We start from the raw sequence: 23,755 nt of genomic DNA on the forward strand, positions 1-23,755 counted from the left end.
TACTGTAAATACTGTGATGTGGGCAGGGGCAGGCAGTCAATATTGTCATGAAATTTCATACGTGAAATTTTGAAATGCTGCTATCATTCGACTGATGGCAAGCATCCACCTGAGGCTCCAGCATCCAGATCTGCTGCTATGCAGAAACATTTTCTATCAGAGGAAATTCAAGTTTCCACCGTGCAAGTTGAAGCTTTGTTCAGTTTCTTTTTAAAAGGCATTTCCAGAGATTTACCTTTACTTCACATCTTTTAAAACTGGCTTAATGACAGTTGAGTGATTGTACTGTAGTCTTTCTTTAAATTAAAAAAAAAAAAAAAAAAAAATCCATTGAGAGTACAGGAGTCTTATGTTCCCCCGCCTTTGCCACCCACACAAATGGGTTGCTTCAGGTGTGTCAATAGAGTATGCAAGTGGGAGTTAATCAAATTTATGTAACCCAATATTTTTATAGTCACAATGTTTATATAGCTGCAAAAAACTTTTAATAACCAGCACATGGAGTTGGAGAAATGTTTCAATATGCTTAAGTTGATTAATTTTACCGCTCCTCTCATAAACTTGATCACATGGGAGAACAATGTTTTCCTAATTGCCAGTTTTGTTCCTCAGTCTCTAACAGTACTTTGTCCACATGGTTTAGATGTGTAAAAGCCAGACTGTTATGGGATGTTTTCTCCTACCCTTCATTTTGCTGCTGAATCTGTGACTACCTTCGGTATTACACTGAGAAATACCTCAAACCAAGTCAGTAACTGCCTCAGGTAGAGTGCAGGGTTTGTGCAACTTGGGACATTTGCTAGAATATTTATTCAGGTTGTGTGCAGGCTTCGCGGGTAATATTACATCCTGCATGAGAGAAAGTAGAGAAGTATTGCATTCAGACTATTACAATAATCACATCTTCTCTGTCAATCAGTGCTGATGTACTGATGAACTAACCAACACCTTTTCTTCTCAGCTCCTCGAGTTTAATCATTTTTAGTTCTATGTTAAAGAAGTTTTTGGGAAAAATGGTCAATCACTTTCTTCCGGAGAGTTACTGTTGATACATCGAGCCAAGAAATGCTTTACACACATTTCATTCTGTGTATGAATGAAACAATATAACAAGATACAACAAATTAATTATTGAGTTTTAAATGTGCTGATTTTGTTACTTTTGGACAGAGTCAGGCTAGCTGTTCCCCCCGATTCCAGTCTTTATGCTAAGCTAAGGTAATCAGATACTGGCTCTAAAATGGCAGACTTACCTTTTTTTGGCATAGCTACAGAGCTGACACTTCTGTAGCAGCACCATAGGCTACGGCTTAACTTAAATTTCATCAAAAAGCAAAAATGTAATCACAAATCTGTCTTACAGCAACTATGGAGATTGGTCATCTTGGGCTGCTTATATTTTCTCCATTGAGTTCCCAGTGCCAGCAGAGATTGTGAAGACCACATTAAGCAAGCTAAAAAAAGGATTAGAGATCTTCTGCACTGGCAATATAATTATTTGATGGTTTCTGTTGTCAAACTTTTTGCTACTGTATGACCTTAGTTTATTAGCTTTAGCTGCTCTTCTTTTCATCATTATCCTAATGATGTTCAACTAAGTGAGAGAAAGAATTTTTTAAAAGGTGCCACAACAATAAAAGTTTCTCTCTCCAAACTTCTTTGTACTTTGTAGTTTTATAATAATGTCTCAAGGATAAATCTGCCAACTCAAGTCAATAAAAGCTAAAGGCCCCAGAGCCAAAATAATTGCAGCATTTGAGCTACAGAGAAGTTCTTAATAGACAACTCTGTTGACTTGTAAATGTTTCATTTCCCAAGATAAGCCTGTTCCTTTGGGGCGTGCATGAGAGCAAAGTAAAGAGTGCTGTCATCTAACGTTTCTATTGAATATTATTAAATACTGCTATACAAAAGTTTTCAACACAATCCTGGAAGAATTTAAAAAACACAGGCTGTTTGACGATAAGTCTCCTTTAAAACTGGCAGGAAACACAAACTGCACACCACTCACTTTCTGCACTGACTGCATCACAGTGAAGGTTCGCTGATGAGGTTTAATCATGGTCATGAACGAACGTATCACATTTCCCTACTGAAGGGTATGTCAGGAAAACCCCCCACAAAGACAGTCACATGCCACACAGTCACTTCTCTTGAGGCAACATCGAGGATGGAAAGTGGCAAATCATGTCAGTTCATGATGCTCAATGCATGTTAACCTCCTCAGCCTGATCATACCCAACAGAAGGTCCATCATTAGAAACTCATGCTGTGCCTTACTAAGATAACTGTGTTTCAGTCAGGACCACTTTAGTCAAAGAATATCTATTAAAACTGCATAAATTACATTTGGTGGTATGGCTCTGTTCTCAGACCTCCCTGTCTGTCCAGATGCTTACATTAAAAAGCCTGAAGCACCTCTCATGCAGGCACAGAGGGAGCAGCGAGGGTAAGCAGGCCAGGCCAGCTTCAACAGGGCGCCCTGTCTGAGATATGCCAATAGAATGCGAAGCAGAGAATGAGCTGAACTGTTTTGAGATCAGCTGAGCCATCAGCCAATGACAGTAGATTGTGAACTAAGCTTGGTTTGGATATAAATGCTTTGTCTCATTTTAAAGCTACGAAAGTTGAAGCCTCTTGGGGCAGTGGCAACAAGCTGCAAACATAACATGTACCATATAAGTTAATATGGAGAACTTGTTAGGATATCCAATAGATATCAGCATTAATTGGAATTGTGCTCGTGTGAATGTGGATACCTTTGTTTTGATCTCCACCAGAGCTTTCTCGCTGAAAACATCATCTGTGAACACTATGACAGCAGTGCAAACAAAGTGGGCCTAGTTACCACTTGCAGATGCACTAAAGCTCCAAGGAGCTGAAGCTGAAGTGCAGAGTTGGGTGATAATTATCTGTGGGTTCATCACTATAAGCAGCCCCTTTCACACCTGAGTAGTCATGTGATCAATTGTTAACATACAAAAAAAAAAAATATATAGCAGCCTTAAGTGACAACAACAGTCCATCTTGTTTTGTATTCCGGGCTGTGTAGGTGACACCAAATTCAACAAAGCATCTGGCAGCTTCCCATGTTAATGTAGGCGTGTTTGTATGTAAATAAGTATCAAGACGGGTTGTGAACGAGCATGTGTAAGAGAAAGTAAGCACGATCTCTGTATGAATGTGCATGCTTGTGTGTGCGCGTGTGTCCCATAGGCTAAAGGGACAAGGTCAGGCAGAGCTGCGTTTTAATTAACCAGCGCTCGGTCTCACACTATCATCAGCCATGCTGTTCTAATAGCTAAGAGCTGCTGCACGCTGGGTGTGAAATAATCCTCTATTGATTCACTTCACTGTCTTTGTATCAGTTTCTCTCTCTGTCTCCTTCTTCTGCACACACACACACACACACACACACACACACACACACACACACACACACACACACACACACACACACTCTTACCTTACTTTAACTTAGCCCATGTCTTCACCCTAAAATGTAATGATTTATGGAGACCTGCATTTTGTCCCCACAAGTAAGGCGAGTCCCCACAGTGTGACTGTGTAAACAGATTTATGTCCCCACAACGTAAGGAATACATGGACACACACACACAAATCTCTGTTCCTCTCCATCTTATCACTGCTTGTTTACTCTTTCATTTTTATTGTGCCATCATTTCTTTCTCCTTTATTCTCTCTCTCTCTCTCTCTCTCTCTCTCTCTCTCTCTCTCTCTCTCTCTCGCTCTGTTGCACTCTCTTGCTTTTCAATATCCTCCTCTAATCTGTGTGCTGGGAGCCCAGTGAAGCATTCACAGCTTTACAGCACAGTGTTGGTTGACAGTCAGCGCTCACCCCATCATGTTCCTGGGCCATTTCATTAGACTGGGGGACACTCTGCAGAGTGAGAGGAGCTGCCCTGGCTGTTATTTTCTCACAGGGGTTTGTGTGTGTGCCTGGGTGTGTAAGTGTGATTGGCGCTGTAGCAGGTTGGTAGGTAGGTAGATAAATTAGATAGATAGATTGATCTGTTAGTTATTCGCCCCCCGCCAAGGGGCAAATTCCACCTTGCTCCTTCAATTATCACATTAGCCATTTTTAGCTAGTACAGTAAGTGACAACAGGAAGTTTCGTTTGTCTGCATCTGTGGCCCCTCTGAGCTTCCATACTGCTCAATCCAATGTATGTGTGAAGTCTGTTTCAGCAGGCTCTGCTGACAGATGTTTGCCTGTTAATGTGTGTTTGGCAGGGGAGATTATTATGGCTTACTCACTCGGCAATTGCTCAGCTCCTCTGCAGACAAGATGATGGTTCCACATTTCTTCCCTAGGATCCCTCTGTGGAGCAAAGAGACAAAACAATAAGAGCTTCACAGAAATGAGGGGAACATATCTTCTATTTGTCTATCATTGGTGGTCAAAGAGATCAATAAAGGCCACTGCATGAATAAAATGCCAATTTTCCATATGTGATTTAGTCCTCCTGACTATACTCAACAGCAAAAAATTGATTTTCTGTAGGTCAACTTCAGCTTCTAGTTTGATTTCAAACATTTTTCTGATGGCAAGACGATACGAAGAAACTAATCTAATTTCTGTTATAACTGTCTGGAACTCTTGCATTTCCTGCAAGAGCCAGTAAGGCTTGATTACTTGTGAAATCAAGTCAAGATAAGCATTACTGTACTATTGCACATCTTAAAATACCTCTTTGGAAACACACTGTATACTTTAATGGAGTCTTCCCTTCTTTTTTCTGCTGCTATCTTTGTATTACATGTGCCTGGCTTAAGGGCAAAATAACAGTGCTGGTTTGAACCTTCAGATAGCTGTGTTGGTAATTATTATCATCTAATTCAGACTGGGGTTATGTGCTTATTCACATCTGTCACACCTCAAAGAAGATTTTAGAATTGGAAAGACCATCAAAAGCTCAACTCTCTTGTCTCGTTTATTACACTTGATTCAAACAGCACAGAGAGGGAATGGATAACTCCTTTGAAGTCGACACAACTTTTTTTTCTTTGCCGGCTCCTTTGTCTTTTCCACTTACTTTCCACTCAACCGTCCTTTTGTTTGGAGCACACCAGGAAATGTATTTGTCTGTATGTCTCAGTAATGTCTCTATGTACTGCCTGTGTGTGCGCGCGTGTGTGTGTGCCTATGCTAAGATTTGAAGTGTTGTCAAATATGACTAAATCTGTTCCATCCTTTAGTCCGCTCAAGGTGACAGATGGAATTGAATTGTACCCTTGAAATGGAATTTATATATGAGGACATGAGAAGTTGTAAGTGGAAAATATGTAAAACAAAAAAAAGGGGGAAAAAAGGGGTGAGGGGGTCATTTGCTTCCCCTCGCATTTTATTCCCAGGATAGTACACCATGTCATTAAGAGGTGGTGGAGGGGGGAAAAGCTCTCCAACTCTCTCAGGTCTTAAACTGCCAACTGCTTACTGTCGAGCAAGCAAGCTACTGTAGTTAGCTTGGTTGACAGCGGGACTATAAGTTCACACAATTTATACCATCGACTCCTGTCTCATAACTGTCAGCAAACCAGTCCTCTGTTCTGGAGCAGTTTATGCTTCAATAGAGGAGGGTTAAGGTGGATTGTGGAATACAGCTAATAGTAAGCTACGATCGCTTCCTCCATTTTGGTTAGGGTGATTAGGGTTAGGGTTCTCCTTTCTCTCAAAGATCATTGCTGTCAAGACAGCTTCCTGAATCTGCTCAATGTGAAAAATGTAAGTGGATCTACTTCATCTCTCCATGTAAATCCACTACTATGGCAATTCCTTTAGTTAATGACCTCTGCCGGCTCCGCAGTCCTTCACATCTTGTCATCAAAATGAATCCAGGATCCAACCAAACTTTGAGCTTTTTCCCTCCTTTTCTGGCCTTTTCAGCACAAATGTCACTGCTTATAAACAGTGAAACCCGCTGGTTGGTGTCCATGTTTGTTTTGTGTATATATAATAATGATTCATATAATGAACTGAGCCAAAATAAACTGATGCATGGATGAGAATTCACTGGCTTGCTCAGTCTAAGAGCTGCTCCACAGTTCTGTGATCTGGATGGAAGCTGCATTTCTCTTCCTGAATCTGAGGATTGACATTCAGTTCTCTGAAACTACACACATTTAGTCAAGAACTGTCCTCAAGTACAATTATGAGGTACTTGTACTTTGCACTTTTCATGTGACTTCCTTGAATTCGCCATGAAATTGACTGCCTGTTCTTACACCAAACCTCGTCTCTCTGTGACGCCTTCAGGAAAAATGTGGGAATCAAATTAGATTCTGTAATGAAGTTGGATAAACCAGAATCCCAGACACCCAACATTAGAGTCACCACTTCAGTGTCTGACTAAATGTGAAATATGGACACAACCTCCCTTCTGTTCCTGAGTTATGGTGTTGAATAATGGCCAAGAAAGTGTCTTTGCAGAACGTTGAGAAGCTGACCTTTCACCTTTTGGATATAACACATCTTCATCATTTCATTCTATGAGACATTTGTGTGACATTTTGTTATAATTAGAGTATAAATTCTTGGTTTATGACCAAAAACCTGATTTGTGAGGTCACAGTGACCTTGACGTTTGACCTTTGACTACCAAAATCTAATCAGTTCATCCTTGAGTCCAAGTGAATATTTGTGCCAAACCTGAAGTAATTCCTTCAAAGTGTTCCTGAAATATTGCATTTATGAGAATGGGATGGATGGAGGAGCAGACAGCTGGCACAGAGGCAAAACAAACAAACAAAAAAAATCAGGTGAATCCAGCTTCAGTCAACAAAACAAATGTGTGTGTCTAACTTGGAGAAAGTCATCACCACCGTGATATTCATCCACCTTTATTACTGCAAAATGCTCTGGTGACACTTAAACCTTTTAAATCTGTCTCCAGCTTGTTCAGAGTGCTGTGCCGAGGCTTTTAACATCATCAAGAAAGAGACCATATTACTCCTGCTCCTCTCTCCTCGCTCCACTGGCTCCCTCTTAGCTCTAGAAGAGTTGAAAAGCTTGGTTCCTGTCTTCAAAGCACTGAATAGTCTTTCCTGTGCTTATATAAGTGAACTCCTGCAACCAAAGGCCTGTCCTGGGTCCAGGTCTTCATGTTTTGGTGACAGGATCTTCTCAGCACTCAGTGTGCCTGTTGTCCTCAGAGGGTTGGCTGAGTACATTGTGAACTCATGATTTTATGCTGTTATTACTCTCTTTTTTGCAAAACAGTGAAAAAATATTCAAAAATATTGAATTGAATTATAAATTGTATCCAGACAAAATCCATCCATTGGTCAATATGAGACCTGTATAAAAATATGCTCCACTTAAGGCCTATAAGCACATCGACAAACCATTCCTCATGATTCCCCAGAAAATATATCACCTTTCATTTATCTGCCTGTGTAACATCGGGGTGTGAGATCCTCCTGGCCATTATCTGTCTCACGTGGGGACTGTGAAGTTTATTGTGGTCATTCTGCACGTGTGTTAATTGCCTCATTCATCAGCTGTGTGTCACACAGGGAGGAATGTGTCTTTTTGGTGATTAGAAAATGTTCTATGTAAAGCGGCACTGTGGTCGTGCACGGCCTCTGAACACATTATCTAAGGTGTGCGTGTGTGCGTGTGTGTGTGTGTGTGTGTGTGTGTGTGTGTGTGTGTGTGTGTGTGTGTGTGTGTGTGTGTGTGTGTGTGTGTGTGTGCGCGCATAAGACACGGCATCATTTGCAGGATATGAATGTCGACATACTTGGATTGTAAAACGTGCTGTCACTATTTGTAATCCAGGCAGCTGTTTTGTTTTGTCCTAAACACATTTGGCAAAAAAATAAAAAAGCACAAGTTCTAAAATGTGAAGACTTAGACTTAAGTTAAGATTTGCATTACACTTACAGTGACAGTGGTATTTCTACCTGCAATTTGTCTGTCAATTTCCACAAAAGATTGACCGACTTGACATGACGGCCTGAGGTTTCGCACACAACATCATGAGGTCAAAAGACTGGGTAAAGTGCTCTCCAGCTGTGTGTATAAGTGCTTTCTGCTCTTTGTGCAGAGGTGAGTGTGTTCTAAGGGGAAGATGGAGGCCTTTGATTCACACAGTAAAAGCTCCCATCGATCTTCAGGTGGGGAAACCCACATGCATGGGCAAGTGATGAAGGGAACTGCGAGTGTTCACCTAAAATCTTACACGCTTGCAGACATTTGGCACCTTATCGGCCACTGCCTCAAAACTACAAGTCCAATAGACAAATGACTCCATAACTACATCCTGCTCCCTTCACCTTCCTCAACCGAATCAATTCCCTCTCGGGTCTTCCCAGAAATAGACAGACAAAAGAGTTTGGGTTACACAAGTGAATCTGCGCTGTGCTGACAAGCTATGGCTATACACGCTGCACAGCAGAGCAGCTACGGCTTCAATGACCAACCTGATGCACAGCCACAGGAACAAGCTTTGAACCATAACCCTGTTTTTCTGTATGTGAAGAACATGTTTCACATCTGTACAACAACATTAGTTTATTGAGGGTGCTTTTTAAAAGTTCAGACATGCAGTGAATGGATGTTACTAAGAATATTAGTTGTGCCGAGTGCTGTCCCAGAACGCAAAAGCTCAAAATACAATTTCTCTTTAGTATTTTAATGATATCCTTTAAAAGGGTGCATATGTGAATTAAAGGTCAATAGTCAGCTTTTTCCAGCCTATAGTCCAAAACCATTATTCTAATCCATTTTTATGTAATGGTTTCACAAATTCCCACAAGTGAGAGTAACGAACTTGGTCATTTTTGCTTGAAAAATTACAATTAATTAAACAAACAAACAAACAAAAAATGTGTGTGCCTGTGTCAATAGGAATCCTCAAGATCTTTCTCTCTGATCGCTCTCTATATCCACAGTTGTAAAACAACCATATTTTGTAAATATAATTTTCATAAATCTGCTGCTGTGTAACTCACAGAAAGGAAAACAAATCAGTTGGTGTTAAACTGCAATCTGTCTCCTGCTGGATTTGATCCATCTTACATGCCAAAAATCCCACCCATCTTATTGCTTGACAATATATTGGAAGAAGGAGATGAAAATGATCAAATAAGATTTCATTAGCACCTTGCTATTGATTTGCAACAGCAAAAAAAAACAAAACAAAACAAAAAAAAAACCCTCAGGTACAGACTTGATTTCTAATTTGCCTCAGTTACGGAGGATAGACCTCCTGAGGGTGCTCCCTCATATTACTAAAAACCTCAAACACTAATCTAATAAACATGCCAGGCTAATTTTATTCTTTGAACTGCACCTGGGTTAATTAGAGGGCTCTTGTTGCAATAACTTCGGAAGTCTGAAAAGGAAGAATATATATTTTTATCTTCGAAGAGTCAAAGCCGTGGTGCATGCATAATCTAACCTATCCATTAACACGGTGCTTCAAAGAGCCACAGGGTACACACAGGAGCGCTTTTGAACCTCTGATATTAAACAAAGGAGGGCTGTATATTAACACACACACATGCAGAGAAACACAAACACTGACAAACAGAGACATAATATTGCCCATAAGAACATGTAAATGTAGAGAACACACTTGCACAAAACCCTTTCAAGCATAAAGACCAACAGACATACATTATTGTGCACGCACACACACACACACACACACACACACACACACACACACACACACACACACACACCCTAAAATGTAATGATTTACATTTTGTGGACCTGCATTTTGTCTCCATAAGGAAGGCGAGTCCCCACAATATGACTGTGTAAAGAGATTTATGTCCCCACAACATAAGGAATACATGGCCACACACAGACACAGACACAGACACACACACACACACACAGACACAGACACACACACACACACACACACACACACACACACACACACACACACACACACACACACACAGTGGTGAAAATCTGTAATTACAGAAATCTTCAGGGAGTCAAAGACTAAACCAACCTAACAAAGCTGCTGTGAATAAGGAACGGCTAAATTAATTTTGCCAAGGGGGATATGAGACGGACGAGAGAAGGAGAGAGGATGGAAAGTGTGTAACTACTGGGTAAATTTGGAAGCTGTTTCCAGCCTACAATTAACCCGACTAAGAGTCTAAGCCACGCTAGCGGCTCTGTGAGGCTGAACTGAGAATGCTGACATCAGCCTGATAACAAGCTCACAGTGGCAACGCTGACATGCTGATGCTAAGCAAATATAATGTTTACCATTTTCCTCATCTTACTTGAACATGTAAGCATGCTAACATTCACTAATTAGGAGGAGGATTATTGGACAAATGGAGATTTCACACCAGATGAAAAGCCAGGATCTTCGAGTTGGATATCTGGACACATTTTATTTGCAATTCATCCAAAAGTTGTCAAGCCTTTCAGTGAAAAGCTCAAAACCCAACCTCATGGTGACACTAGAGGAAGAGTCAAGGCACCCTCCAAAGTCAACAGAATTCCTTCTCTTGGAATCATGAATGTTTGTACACAATTTAATCCTAATCCGTCAAATAGTTCTTGAGATATTTCAGTCTGGACCAAAGTGGTGGATGGCAGACAGGCAGATGGAGCAAACAAAAGCCTCCCCAGAGCCATGCTGCTTCTGGTTAAAAAGCAGAATGTGATGAACTTCCAATGTAGCAGGTAGATAAACAGAAAGTACTGCATGTACATAATTTTGAAAATGTAATTTTAAATCATCCTTAAATCCTACACACACAAAAAAATATATTAGTATGTATGGTGATTAAAAAATGTTTGGATATAATGTATGATCGATGTGGAACTAAGTTAGAGTCCAAGTTTCACTTTATTTTATGAATGAATATACCTACAATTATTCCAAACAAAACAAGGTTTCAAGTAGACACACAAAGCCATTGAAGTAACTCGAAGCATAGAGGTCTGCGTTCAGGGCCAAGGGCCATTGTACATAGTCAGACTTCTGTAGAGTCAGATTGTGCTGGAGGGCTTCCAGAAGAGCACTCTACCACAGGGATCTACAGTAAAGAATAGCCCATCATTGATTCACTTTGTGCAACGGCTCGACTGAGAGCCTGGAAAATTCACCATGATTAACGTAGAAAAATGAGAGGTTTCTACTGCGGGAGAAGGGCAAAAAGGTTGAACGATGAATTGAGTCTGAGGACAGCATGACACAACAGCTATGTAAGGTGTTCCAATTTGCACAAGTTGCAAGTACTATTGCAGTCGAAGGGAAAAAAATCAAGCACTCAGGCACAAAAAGGTGAGAGAGAGAGAGAGAGAGAGAGAGCGAGTGAGAGAGAGAGAGAGAGAGAGAGAGAGAGAGAGCGAGAGAGAGAGAGAGAGAGAAAGAGAGGAAAAAGAGTCTGCACACCCAAATCAATGCGAATGTTGCTTTTGTCCACTTTTCTATGTCAAAATTCAGCACAGGGAAGAAATGCGCAGATGTTTCAGCAATGCCTTTGTCAGTGTGCAACTGACACAACAAGGTGTTATTTTAACAATAGCCATTCAGTGTATTTGCATTCTGTAAATGCTTACTCCATTCTCCATTGTTGGTAAGTCATTATACCTGTGCACAATAGGTGTACAAATAGGCATACTAGGCACACCGAATAATTGAACAGGACACAGGGAACTGGGCATTATAAATGAATTTTGGAAGTGGATTTATTATCATATGTTATTAGTATAGTATGTTGGATTATATTGATTACCATTAATCACCCAAAGTTTTCCAATTTGTTCATTGTTGGCATTTCTGTTGGAAGACAGTGAGTCAAGCTGACTGATAAAGCCATTACATTTTCCAATGTGGGGACTGGAGTGCATAAAGATTACAAGAAATCGCCTGAAATTGTACTTTTAAGATCTCTGGAAGTATTTCCTGCTCTTGAGAAAAATAAAGTTTTCCTGCCACCATTGTCACTTCAGGCCAGCAGCACTCAGCTCAGACATAATCAAGCCCCATGTCTTGTGCCCTGCCTTTAAACGCGCCTCAGTTTTATTGCTGCTGGCAGTTTGTCTAAAAGGAGAACTTCAGGTTCACACTCAACACCTCACCTCAGAACTATGCCGTGAAAAATTGTCCAAGGATACATCATCCTTCAATCTACTGGCATTTTCTGACAGCTTGAAAGCAGTTTATGGAGTTAGAACCTGACATATACCTCCCACTCGATCGTTTCTCCCAACAAAACATGTTTACCACTCCTACAACATAAATGATTTCATATCCTGCCACTCCTCAGTGAAATTATTAACATTTGCATATAGAGTTGCCCTCATTATTAACAATGATTAGTTCATGTACAGGACACCGGCAGCTCACTCTACAACATGGGGCGCTGTCATCACCTTCAGCTGAATGCTCATGAAGGTTTTCATAAATCACTTCCTGTCCAAGCCTTGTGCTCATTTACTGAAGAACAGTGGTAAAGGTGCAGGATCACTACATGTTCCAGTGACCCTGTCAGACAGAGTGTGAACATCATCTGCCTAATCCAGAAAAGGAACTTTCGTCTGCTGGTACTAAGAAGCTCAATATCAGACAATTAGAGTTAGTCCTCTTTTAAATAAGTAATAGAGAACACCGACCAATTGAAATGAACTACATGTTGTTTAAAGCTCTCTACCACCAAGGACCTTCCTCAGTATATATCACATCAATGTGTGTCCATGATCCTGTAGTTAAAATGATCTAGTTAATTAATTCAGCACCAGTTGACATAGCCTATTTACACCCTGCATAACCATCTGCCTTATCACATGGAAAAACTCGGTATGAAGCCGATCGTGTTCATGTGAAAATGCTAGCGATGTTTCAGAGACAAGACAGAGTGTGTGTAGCAGGCAAATGCAACACGTCACGTTCGTGCCTCCTGTATTCCAGCAGTTACACATATAGACAACCATCTGTTGCAAACACCCTGGAAAGATTTCTCAAAACTGAAGCAGCTTCATTGCAAAGGCTGGCACTTTTCCTATCCAATCCCCCAAAGAATCACCATCACACCGAACCATCTGGAAACAGCTGTTGTCTGACTTATCAGTACGCTCTGAGGCGCCCCTTTGCTCTGTGTTGTATATGAGGTTCTGGTTGCCTCTTATGATCACCATGTATGTCAGAAAGTTTCATGAAATGCTACCATTGCGTAAAAACTTAAAAAAACAAAACAAAACAAAAAAAAAAACGAAGCACAACCTTTAATAAATGACACGGTGCACACACATAATTCAGTATGCTGCATGTTGGATGCATTGTCTTCCGGCTGCAGTGTTCCAGTCTGTCGCATTGCCAGGTTCACACCCACAGTTCACCTAATCCATTCCACTCCACAGCTTTTCTCTGAAATGGCGATCAAGAATAAAAAAAGGCTGAGCGTTTAGCCTCCTGGTAGCTTTTACTGATCTTCAGGCCACAAACCGCACACTGTGACCAAGCTGAGCAGGAGGCATGAAAACAAAAGTGCCATGGGGGAGTCCTTTAGGGAGACTATCGGGGGTGGTGATTATAGTCTGCCATTAAAACCGACCAAATGCTCATCAGTATGTTTTGGGAGGGAAAGTGAGGCTTCAGCTCTTGAAGACAGTTTCCAGTGATGAATACTGGCTGCTGTTGTTAACATGCCACAACAACTATTCGTGCAAACCTCATTTTATGGATACTTATGCTTACCAGTTTTTGCAAATAGGGATATCTTGTGAAGAAAACAACACATTGAACACAGATTTCTTTTATGGTCATGTTTTTTTTTGGAAAGGGCAAAGGGAAAAGATTTGCTGGTCATTTAGAAACGTGCAACAGACATTTTTGGCAAACAGTATAAATATCAGTTAAACCAAATGGATTAAAGGATTGAGCGGAGATGTAGGAGCTGGAAAATATAGTAACAATAGTGAAATGCCATGCATTGAACACAAACAAGTGGGGTACTGTAAAACGAAAATTTAACACAGCTGAAAGACTTTTTTGGGAGTTTTAGAACAAATTCGGGATGAGGTTACAGTACGGTTGACACAACACATCTTTCATGATCTGATCATTTCAGGATCACATGTGGGTCCGAGCACTGTCAGGTCATATTCTCTCTGCAATCTAATGAGTTAAACCATGTCTGTGGACAGCTTGCTTTATGCTTGGGATGACATGAAAGAGAACAAAGAACTTGACTTTAAATTAAAGTTGAGAACTCAAAGCTCAAAAGACACCAAAAATGTAGCAGTGATTTGGGGAAATGTGTGTAAAAAGATACAGAAGACATCTTAAATATTTCCATTTGATGTCACTGTCATTGTCATTGACTCCTGGGCGTGAATATTTTAAGTGTTAAAGATTCATGGCTTCAGCCAAGTGTTGAAACTCATACAAGAACTTGTGCTCTAAATGTAAAGTACTGTAATAATCTGAGGTAAAGAAGGTGGAGAGGAAAAGCAAGAAAATGTGACACATAAATTAAAACAGTGCAGTCACTTCCAAATGAGGTGTATGATTTCTGGTCCATTGCAGATGCCCACAGACACAGTGTCAGTGTTAAACATCTACTGAGTTATAACACAGCCGTTTAACATACTGCAGGAGGTATTATTTGATCACCCACTTATTCCAGCCCAGTATCCCTGGGAACTACATTCATATGAATCTGCACCTCAAGATTTCTATCCAGTGCAAATGTTCAGTGCGTACACAGGAAGTAGTGTGTCCTAAGGGGAAATTTCATGAAGGAGACTAAAGTTCACGTTCCATTAAGGACCTGCCATCAATGTTTGTGTTTCTGCTCAAAGCAAGTATGATATTTCCAGAACCTTCACCAAGTGTTTTTGTTGGGTAATCATAGCCACATCTTAATACAGGGTCTTGCAGGATCGCCCACTATTGACGTTTTTCCATAGAAGATACTTTACGAAGTGTGACACCTTATTGACCCAATTCCCCTTTCTTTCCTCTCGCCCTCTTTTGATCGCCTTGGTGATGCAAACTCAGCACAGCATGACAGTGGATACCAATTAGGGATGGCAGAGGGAAAAGTCTTTGGCATTAGTGTTTTCAACTCATTTTTGCTTCCATTCAGGCTAATGAGCCAAAGAGGAATTACTGCAGGGATTTACTTTAAATTCACTTGCAATTAGGATATGCAGCAAAGCACTGGGTACATGAGTTACCCCTATCTACTGTATGCCATGCAGTGTGAGCAGAATCAACACCATACATGATCCGCTGATACTACTCCAGCATGGCACTGTGTTTCCTCTCTTTTCAACTGACATTTACGTTTCTTGAATTTTAAGTAAAGGAGGAGAAAAATGAGGACTGAGGACGGGTGATTGGGACATGAGCTCCTGCTGAGTTTGTCTCATTAAGTATAATATGGCAAATGTCTGTTGTCTTGGAGCTCGGAGTTACTGAACTGCACATTAATGAAGAGCCAAGTGGAGGATGTACTGAAAACAAACTTCCATAGCTCTCCTTCTACAAGCATGATCTCTTAAAGCTTGTTTAGCTCCCTGCATGTTTGGGCAGCTTAGAAACAGGTTCAAAAACACTTTACTTCACCTTCTAATTGGTGGTTAAGTAATAATTAGCACTGGGCAGTGATTGATGGTGGTGTTTTTGCTCTTCCAAAGAATCTGTTTAGAATTCAAACAGTCTTGCAGTGTGTTTTCTTTGATTTCCTGTTGGTTACGTTCAGTTTCTAGAGGTGGCATTCATTTCTTTCTCTGTTAGTTACACATGCGATTATAGATGATGAGAGGATGGCAAATTTCTATTATAGAAGTTTCATATATAGAGGAAGGCAGAAAATGACTACAGAAGAAGATGTTGCACATTAGTAAATTACATGTTGTGCTAGTGCAAAGTGATTGTTTAAAGCACTTGCTGCCAGTCTTTAACATTTAGCTTTTCAGTTTCTGTCCAGCCTAACATGATGACTCTAATTATACATTCAAGCTGAAAACCAGTGACTGTTTGTCTGTGGCCCTTTTTATCATCATTGAAAGTCATGACGGTGAAAATACTGCCGCAAAGAATATAACGGAAAAAAACATTCATTCAAAAATCACTTTACAGGAGCTGCCTCACACAAACAACCACTAGCACCAATAACAGTTAATTATCTTTACAGAATTTTACCTCACTGCCTCTGTCAGTGACCCTCTGATTGTATTGATCCTCATGGCTCACAGCAGGTCCTGTCCAATGATTTTTTTAATCTGTTTTACTAGGTTTTAGGAACGAGCTAGAATCTCCTTAAAATCTCTATCCTCAGAGAGGACATAAACATATGTGGCCTAGACAATGATTTGCAATAGGCATACTGAAAAAATAAATCCACCCAGAGAAGACATGGACACCTCGTCTCATGTTCAGAAATGTCTTTGATGTGAATGATGACAGGTATATTGATTTACGTTGTGTCAAATACTGAAATACTGACACAATAGAACAAACATAAACTGGAATATCAGACCTAACACATTCATGGATCGCTTTGTCCAGTCTATCTTTAGGTCATACGAGTGCTCTACTACATCTATACATCTATTTGGTGTCACAGACAATCCCATATGAAGGTGAGTATTTACACACTGAAGCGTGAAAGGAGACCAGAAGGATTTCCAGGTTTCAGGCAGGATTTCTCTGGAAAATCTTCTGACAGTTTGTGGGAAGCCAAACATCGGTCTGACAAAGGAGCATCTTCACTGGTTAAAGAAGATGCTGTGTCACTCCTTCGCCTCTGTATTATTCAGGGAACAAACTGAGCACACTTTGATGCGTTCAGTGAGGAGACATGTTTCTTCCACACCACCAGCTCTGTAACCATTCAAACCGAACACGAGCACAAGCATCCAAACATACAACAATGTGCAGCGGAGCACGGCTGCTCTAACACAATTACTGACTTCACTAACTCCACCAAAGGGAAAAGTGAAACACTATTTCATTGCCGTGAGGACAGAGAACAGACACAGACCCCCACCTGAGACATCCACCTCCTCAATTATCCACTGCTGATTCTACAAAGCCTCAGCCATTCGAGACCTCATCTGACTTTATTACAATGGCCACCAGAGAGATGGTGCCATTAATCAAATAGAAGAGGGAAAGAGTGAGCAGTCACCTAGAAAAGCCAAGGAATGAACTGAAATGGCTGCTGTAGCATCTCTGCTTTGCTTTGCTTCTGCCTGAGAGAGAGAGAGAGAGAGAGAGAGAGCGAGACGCAGCATCCATCACACTTCAAATGAAGCACACAGAGCATCAAAAGGCAGCAACTGTCATGTCTGTCAAGGTATAGGGGCTGTGGTTTAAAGTGCACTTCATTCATATCTGGAAATGAGGGCAGTTAGAGACAGATATGTGGTAATTAGGGGCAATGGTACTTGATTGATGTGTCTTATTATTCCATTTTTGGGTAATATTGCGTTCCCCTCTGAAGCCTTTTCATCTGCTGGAGTGCAGACTGTCAAAGCAAACATCTGGAAATGCAATTTCAAAATAAGCCAGATGAAGAAAAGTATGTTGAAGAGAATGCGATATTCAAAGAGGAGCACATTAAACAGGCTTGACAAATTTCATTACATGTGTTTTCTCTGACTCTTCTCTCTCTTCTCCTTTGTTTATTGCCACAAACACAGAGGGTGAAATGAAATGGGAAAAAAAGCCTTTTTCCCTCTTTCTGTTGGGGAGCAAATGACACCTCAGGCAATTAGCATCGTAACAATGGCAGCCAATCTCTGTAATGCTTTGTTTGCCATTAATGCTGCTGAGTCCTCACATTCGTTTTGGAGGAAAATCAATGCTGTTTGCCAAAATAGCTGTCTCCAAATGTTTAAACAGGCTGGGCTTAGTGTGTTCTGTGGGTTTCCATCAGTCTGCTGGTTCCCAACCAGGTGATTGCAAGGTTTAAATTCAGGGTGCACTGTAACCTGATAAAAGCTCTCCTGAATTTGTTAATTTAGTGCAGCAAACCCACCCTGTCAAGTTGATGGATAGCCCCAATTGAATCCACAATGACAGAAAAATTGTTTTTCTAACAGATGGCTCGGCTCGGAGAGAGAGTGAGCCATGATCAATTGCTGCCTGCAGGAACAGGAAACAGAGTTTTGCTCAGAGATATTAGACACAAGGGTATCAATACTGGATGAGCTTTCATCCACACGACAAACACACTTTCGTTTCAAAAGCTGTTTTGCCATTTGCTGTGAATGTTTCTGCGGGGGTTACCTGACCTACTTCAGGATCCTGCCCACAACCAGGATGAGCACAAAAGTCCGGCCATGTTCAGACAGACAACAGTGCTGTGAGGAAAAATGAAGTCATGTCATTCATTTCAATGAGATGACAGCACTGGCACAGCGGGGGTGCCAATGCAGGGTTGAAAAAGTTGAACCTGGCTCAACTTTTGCATTACATTGTCATGAAGAAACGTACCGTGCAGGCATGATGTGTGAGAGCACATTCAAGGAGGATGAGTTTGTAATGTAAGAGCTGTAGATTTACTGTTTACCCTGCAGTCATCAAGATGGAGGATAAAACAACCCTTTCCAGGGTTGTAAAATCGTGTCTCGTTACATTATAAACCACTGGGCAGTGTTTTGATGTCAGCCTGTACACTCATGGATCTATTACTCAAATGGCAGTCCTGCACTGCTATTTTATCTTCTGCACAGTAGCTGTAACAACATGGCCACCCCAACACTGCTGCTTGCTTTTTCTTTCAGTCTGAAGAACTCCTCACAGTATTATGCAAACCCTAAATACATACAGATGCAGACAGCGGTTCTGTTTATACACCAGCATCTGCCTGGGCTGGATTACCAACTGGGCAAAGTGTGCAACTCCACAACGGAGTCATATTATTCATTTAACTTGTGATAATTTGATCGAATGATCGAATCCATTCCTTCCTCTACGAGTGAAATATTCTTGTGACACTGGCTGCAACATGAGCCCAAAGCAGGATTGATCCACCCCTGTTCTTGACAGTTGAAGAGATGTTCTTCCATGAAAGTCTACACCCTTTTTTTCTCTCCAAACATAACTTTGCTCATTGCAGCTGGAAAGGAAAGTTGTATTTGCAATACATTGAATGTAAGCTCTTATTTATCGAACATAGGCAAATTATTGAATTATGATAATATTTTCAAAGCCAATCTGGACATAAAATTGCCTTAAAAAATGATATAAATAAGTGCAGGAAGGCAACATGTAATTCTAATATTAATGCATTTGTTACATCTTCCCACTATCAACTCACTTAATGAGCAGCGTGTGATGCTGCCTTCAGCAACTATATGTACATTGTAGCATTAAATTAAGTTTTAATTAATGTTATGAGAACAAGTGTGAGCCAAGCAGCACATTAATTAATCAAACACTGTATTCAGGTCTAAAAATAATGAACAAAAGGTTATTTGCATTAACCCTAGTTGAGACACTCTTACATTTGCAACTTTGTCAAAAGATTTTCAGTTGAGCTGATGTGGGCAGATGTGGAATATGCTATGCTGATGTGTTTTTCAACAGCGTAGCATAGTTGTATTCTAGATGGGAAGTTTGATTAAGACAAGAAAGTGAGAGAAGAAATAAAGAAAATGCATGAGGTAGTGCAATTTATCACAATGTGGACTTTTACAGTGACCAAACGTTTATCTCTAGAAGTGTAATATGGCTCCAAACTCCTACCTTTTCAGAACATGACAAAAGCTAATATTAGTCGTTATAATTATAGAATTACAGTGTCACAAGGGAAAATAAACTTGTTACCATTTACCATATTCACTTTCCTGCTACATAGTGTATGTACTCCAAATGGAAGCTGCAGAAAACTGAGCTAAGACGTCTTCTATCTGTGCATCACCACGCTCGCTCTCACTGCGGTGAGGCAATGAAAAACAGACAGTATCAAAGCTTCATTATTGGACTGGGCCTCGTTAACATCATTGGACCATTTTTACAATCAGTGTCAGTTCATCAGGAGATGTTTTTGCCAATTTCACAGTCATGGAATTATTATCATCCTCTGCAAAGCACTGATCTTCCCTTTTGATTTCAGTGTTTGCAATCAGAGAGCTTCCTGGATCAAGGTGGTATTGTTCCTGAGGGGGAGCCCCCGAAACATTCGTTTCATTTCACCCAGCCCCTCAAACACAAACTGCCCTGAGCATTATAGCTGTCACTTTTCATCACAGCATCAAAGACTTCCCTGTAAAGCAGAAGGTGGAGGAGGTATAGCGGAAAATATTTCCTTCCTTTCCTTCTTTCCTTTCTTCCATTCCATCCTTCCTTCATGGAAACATTGGTTTGCTGTCACCTCAAAGATTAAACGAGCACTAACCAATTCATGAAACAAAGCAGCAAGAAGTAGCAGTTGTGACCACACTGTGACAAGATCTTTCTTCAAAAGGCAGCAACTAAACTGCTGGACCCCGGATGGTTCTGTAACCTGTGATTGACACAAACAATAAAGTCACACTGCTGATTCACGAAAGAGAGCTGGAACATCCTCTAACCTTCTCGCTCCTGTCTGACTGTCCACCATGCCCTGTCCAGATTTTATACTGTTGCTATGCCTGAAAAGCTTTCCATTCTCACAGTACAGGAAGCAGTTTGCAACGACAACAGTGGCAGATTTACCCCAAAATATTTGAAACAATGGCTCCACAGAAGTAGACAAAAGCAGGCTCATAATTTCCATCGATGACCTATTTTGCTGACTGAAATTAAGTCCCATTAGCAGATTTGATCACCTGTAGCTAGCTAGCTAATTCCACCAACATTAGCTGCATGAGTTGGATTAAAATGCCTCCTCCAGCTCACTTTTGAATGTTTCCAGCTAATTTGTTTGAAAAAATAACCAATAAAAAGGGTTTTCAATATGCACTTAAAAGCTGCATACATGATAGCAAGTTACGCATCCAAGACCAGCTTCCACACAGTGAGGAAAAACAACCTCCATTCCCAAAAAGTTGTGAAGCTGTGTAAAAGGAAAATAAAACAGAATGTGACAATTACATCATCCTTTTTGACAAATACTCAATTGAAAACAGCACAAAGACAATATGTTTAATGTTTGACCTCATCAACTTCATTGATTTTTGTAAATATATGTTTATTCTGAATTTGATGCAGCAACATGTTTCAAACACGTTGGGACAGGAGCAGCTAAAGACTGGGAAAGATGTGGAATGCTCCAAAAACACCTGTTTGGAACATTCCACAGGTAAACAGGTTCATTGGTAACAAGTGACAGTATCATGATTGGGTATGAAAGGAGCATCCTGGAAAGACTCAGTCATTCACAAGCGAGGATGGAGAGAGGTTCAGCTCTTTGTGAACACATGATTGAATAAAGGATATTACTACTGTTGTAATGGACTCCAGGGAAAAGACAAGGAGTGAACCCAAAATGCCGACCAAACACAAGGCAGGGCAGGTGTAATTAAAATAATTTATTACAAAATAAGGCAACGAAGGACTCATGAGTAGGTGAAGCCGGCGAGAGTCAAAACCAAAGCAAAATGTCCACAAAGCAAAAGAGAAAAAAAAACACTGAAAAAGGGAACAGAGCAAAGGTCCAGCGGAGCAACAAGGCACAGATCCAGCAAGCAGTTAATCCTGGAAATGCAATCTGACAGGAAACACGAACGCCACATAGAAGGGATGAACTGACAAAGACAAAGGAGAACACGCTGACTTATATAAACAGGGGAGGAGAACTAATCAGACTCAGGTGAAAACAATCATACAACACAGGAAGTAAAACAAAAAGAGACAAATGAGGAAAACCTTCAAAATAAAACAGGAAATTAAAAAAACTGAACAGACCAGATCATGACAATTACATGAGCTCAGGAATGCTTCGGAAAACTGTTGTTGGTAAACACAGTTTGTTTGCAAATAATTGCATTCTGGTTTTATTTATGTTTTACACAGCACTGCACAATGCAGCAGGCAAGAACAGGGTTTTTTGGTTTTTGTTTTTTTTCTTTAACATAATTTGTAACTCCATAAACTAATGTCATTATCAAATGGTGTGGTCCATGGCTTTGAAAAAAAAAACAAAAAAAAAAACTCTGTGCTCTCTGTTAAAACAGCAGTTAGCTAGTCACTGTGACATGCTAATGGTTGCAGCATGTGTTTGAGCAGACAAGCACACTGTTTCATCCATTCCTTATGGCGTGTTCAGACCTTATGTCCAACAGACATATGGGGGGAAAGCCAAAGCTGCTGTTCCTGGTTTCATTTGCTAAAGTATGATGAGGTAATCTCTGCTTCGGAGAGAATCCAGCAATTGGTTAGAGCTTTTTGTTTAAAGTACAGGTACAAAAGTTCAATATGTCAACATCTGATTCATCAACAGTACAACAATAAATGACTCAATTTTGTCAACCTCCTGTCTATTATTGGAATTTGGACCAACCCACACAGTGACATGTAATACTCTTAAGCTGAAGGCATCTAGTGACTTGCTGCCAAACTTTCCTTGAATCTAACCTTGTGACCCGATTGCAAAGTGCTATCTGTAGCCCCTTTTCCCCTCATCAAAGATCTACAACAGCCATATTCAGTATAGACCTCCCAGAAGACAGAGATGGAGTTGCAGCCTTACAAAAACCCCAGCTTCCCATCAGCCTCATCTTTAAAGAGAGACAGCGCAAAGAGGAAGGAGAGGAAAAGGTTAGGTACTCATGTGGAAAAGGAGCCCTCGAGTAGTAATTACGCTCTTGGCCATTACTCTTTTCTGACCACCAAAATCCCCCCAAGGAAATAAGTCTTATAGCTCATATTTACTGTACAATCTTTGTCTTGAAGGAAACCTGCTTCTGCAGTCCAGTTATTCCCAGAACGGACATTACTCTTGTGACAGCGACCCCAGCCAACAATGGCGGCTTCCCCTGAGAGCAAGCAAAGCACTGCGCTGGATCCAGTGGAATGTAGTCTAATCTGAAAGGGAGTCACAAGTGTGTCAGTGTGTGTGAGCAAGAGATAGAGGGTGAGGGTGAGGGAATGAAAGATACATGACAGCATAAAACAAAGAGGGATAGGTGAGGGGATTGTGTTTCAGAGCTATGAATAGCTTCTCTCAAAGCCTGAGCAGAGGAGCATGGCTCTAATGTATTTGTCTGTGATGACTGTGTGTGTGTGTGTGTGTGTGTGTGTGTGTGTGTGTGTGTGTGTGTGTGTGTGTGTTGTGTGCACATCTGTGTGTGCCCATGTGTTAACAGACAGAACTCTCTTTGTAAAAGCGATGACATTGGAGAGACTTGATTTATCACTTTGTTCAAGACAGCAAGAAGCAGAGAGGGAGACAGTATGACAGCTTTATCAGTCCAGCGTTCCAGTCCTCCATTAGCACACCATGCCAGAGGAGGAAAACACAGATGGATGTGTGAGTGTGTGTGTGTGTGTGCGTATCTTAACACAGTTTGTGAAAAATCCTTACAGATGGGATTGTATTGACCACATACTGATGCTCACATTTGCTCGTCTTGTATGTGGTCGCAGGGAGTCAGCGGTGTGTGAGGAGTGAATTTTAGCTTTATATAGGAGTCAGACTGGGAATGTACCTACAGTTGCAATCAAAATTATTCAACCCCCATTGGGCTTATTGGCAAAATATACAATTTCTCAGCTGTGTGCTATAAACAAATTACACAAGAACTGTTCAAGTAGTTCAATGAAACTAATATTACAAGGGTTTTGATCCAAATTCAACACAAAATGCTACTTTTA

General features: G+C 40.7%; 1 protein-coding gene across 4 annotated transcripts in view; it reads right to left on the reverse strand.

Moving 5' to 3' along the window:
• The window catches only part of cpne5b (copine Vb), a 113,522-nt gene that overhangs the window by 35,749 nt on the left and 54,018 nt on the right, over nt 1-23,755 (reverse strand). For all 4 annotated transcript variants that reach the window (XM_070959646.1, XM_070959645.1, XM_070959642.1 and 1 more), the window contains one exon: nt 4,278-4,341. In XM_070959646.1, the coding sequence (XP_070815747.1) occupies nt 4,278-4,341 (64 nt within the window). The remainder of the gene's footprint in view (nt 1-4,277; nt 4,342-23,755) is intronic.

This window comes from Chaetodon trifascialis, chromosome 3 (assembly GCF_039877785.1).
Source record: "Chaetodon trifascialis isolate fChaTrf1 chromosome 3, fChaTrf1.hap1, whole genome shotgun sequence".
NCBI classification, from domain to species: domain Eukaryota; kingdom Metazoa; phylum Chordata; class Actinopteri; order Chaetodontiformes; family Chaetodontidae; genus Chaetodon; species Chaetodon trifascialis.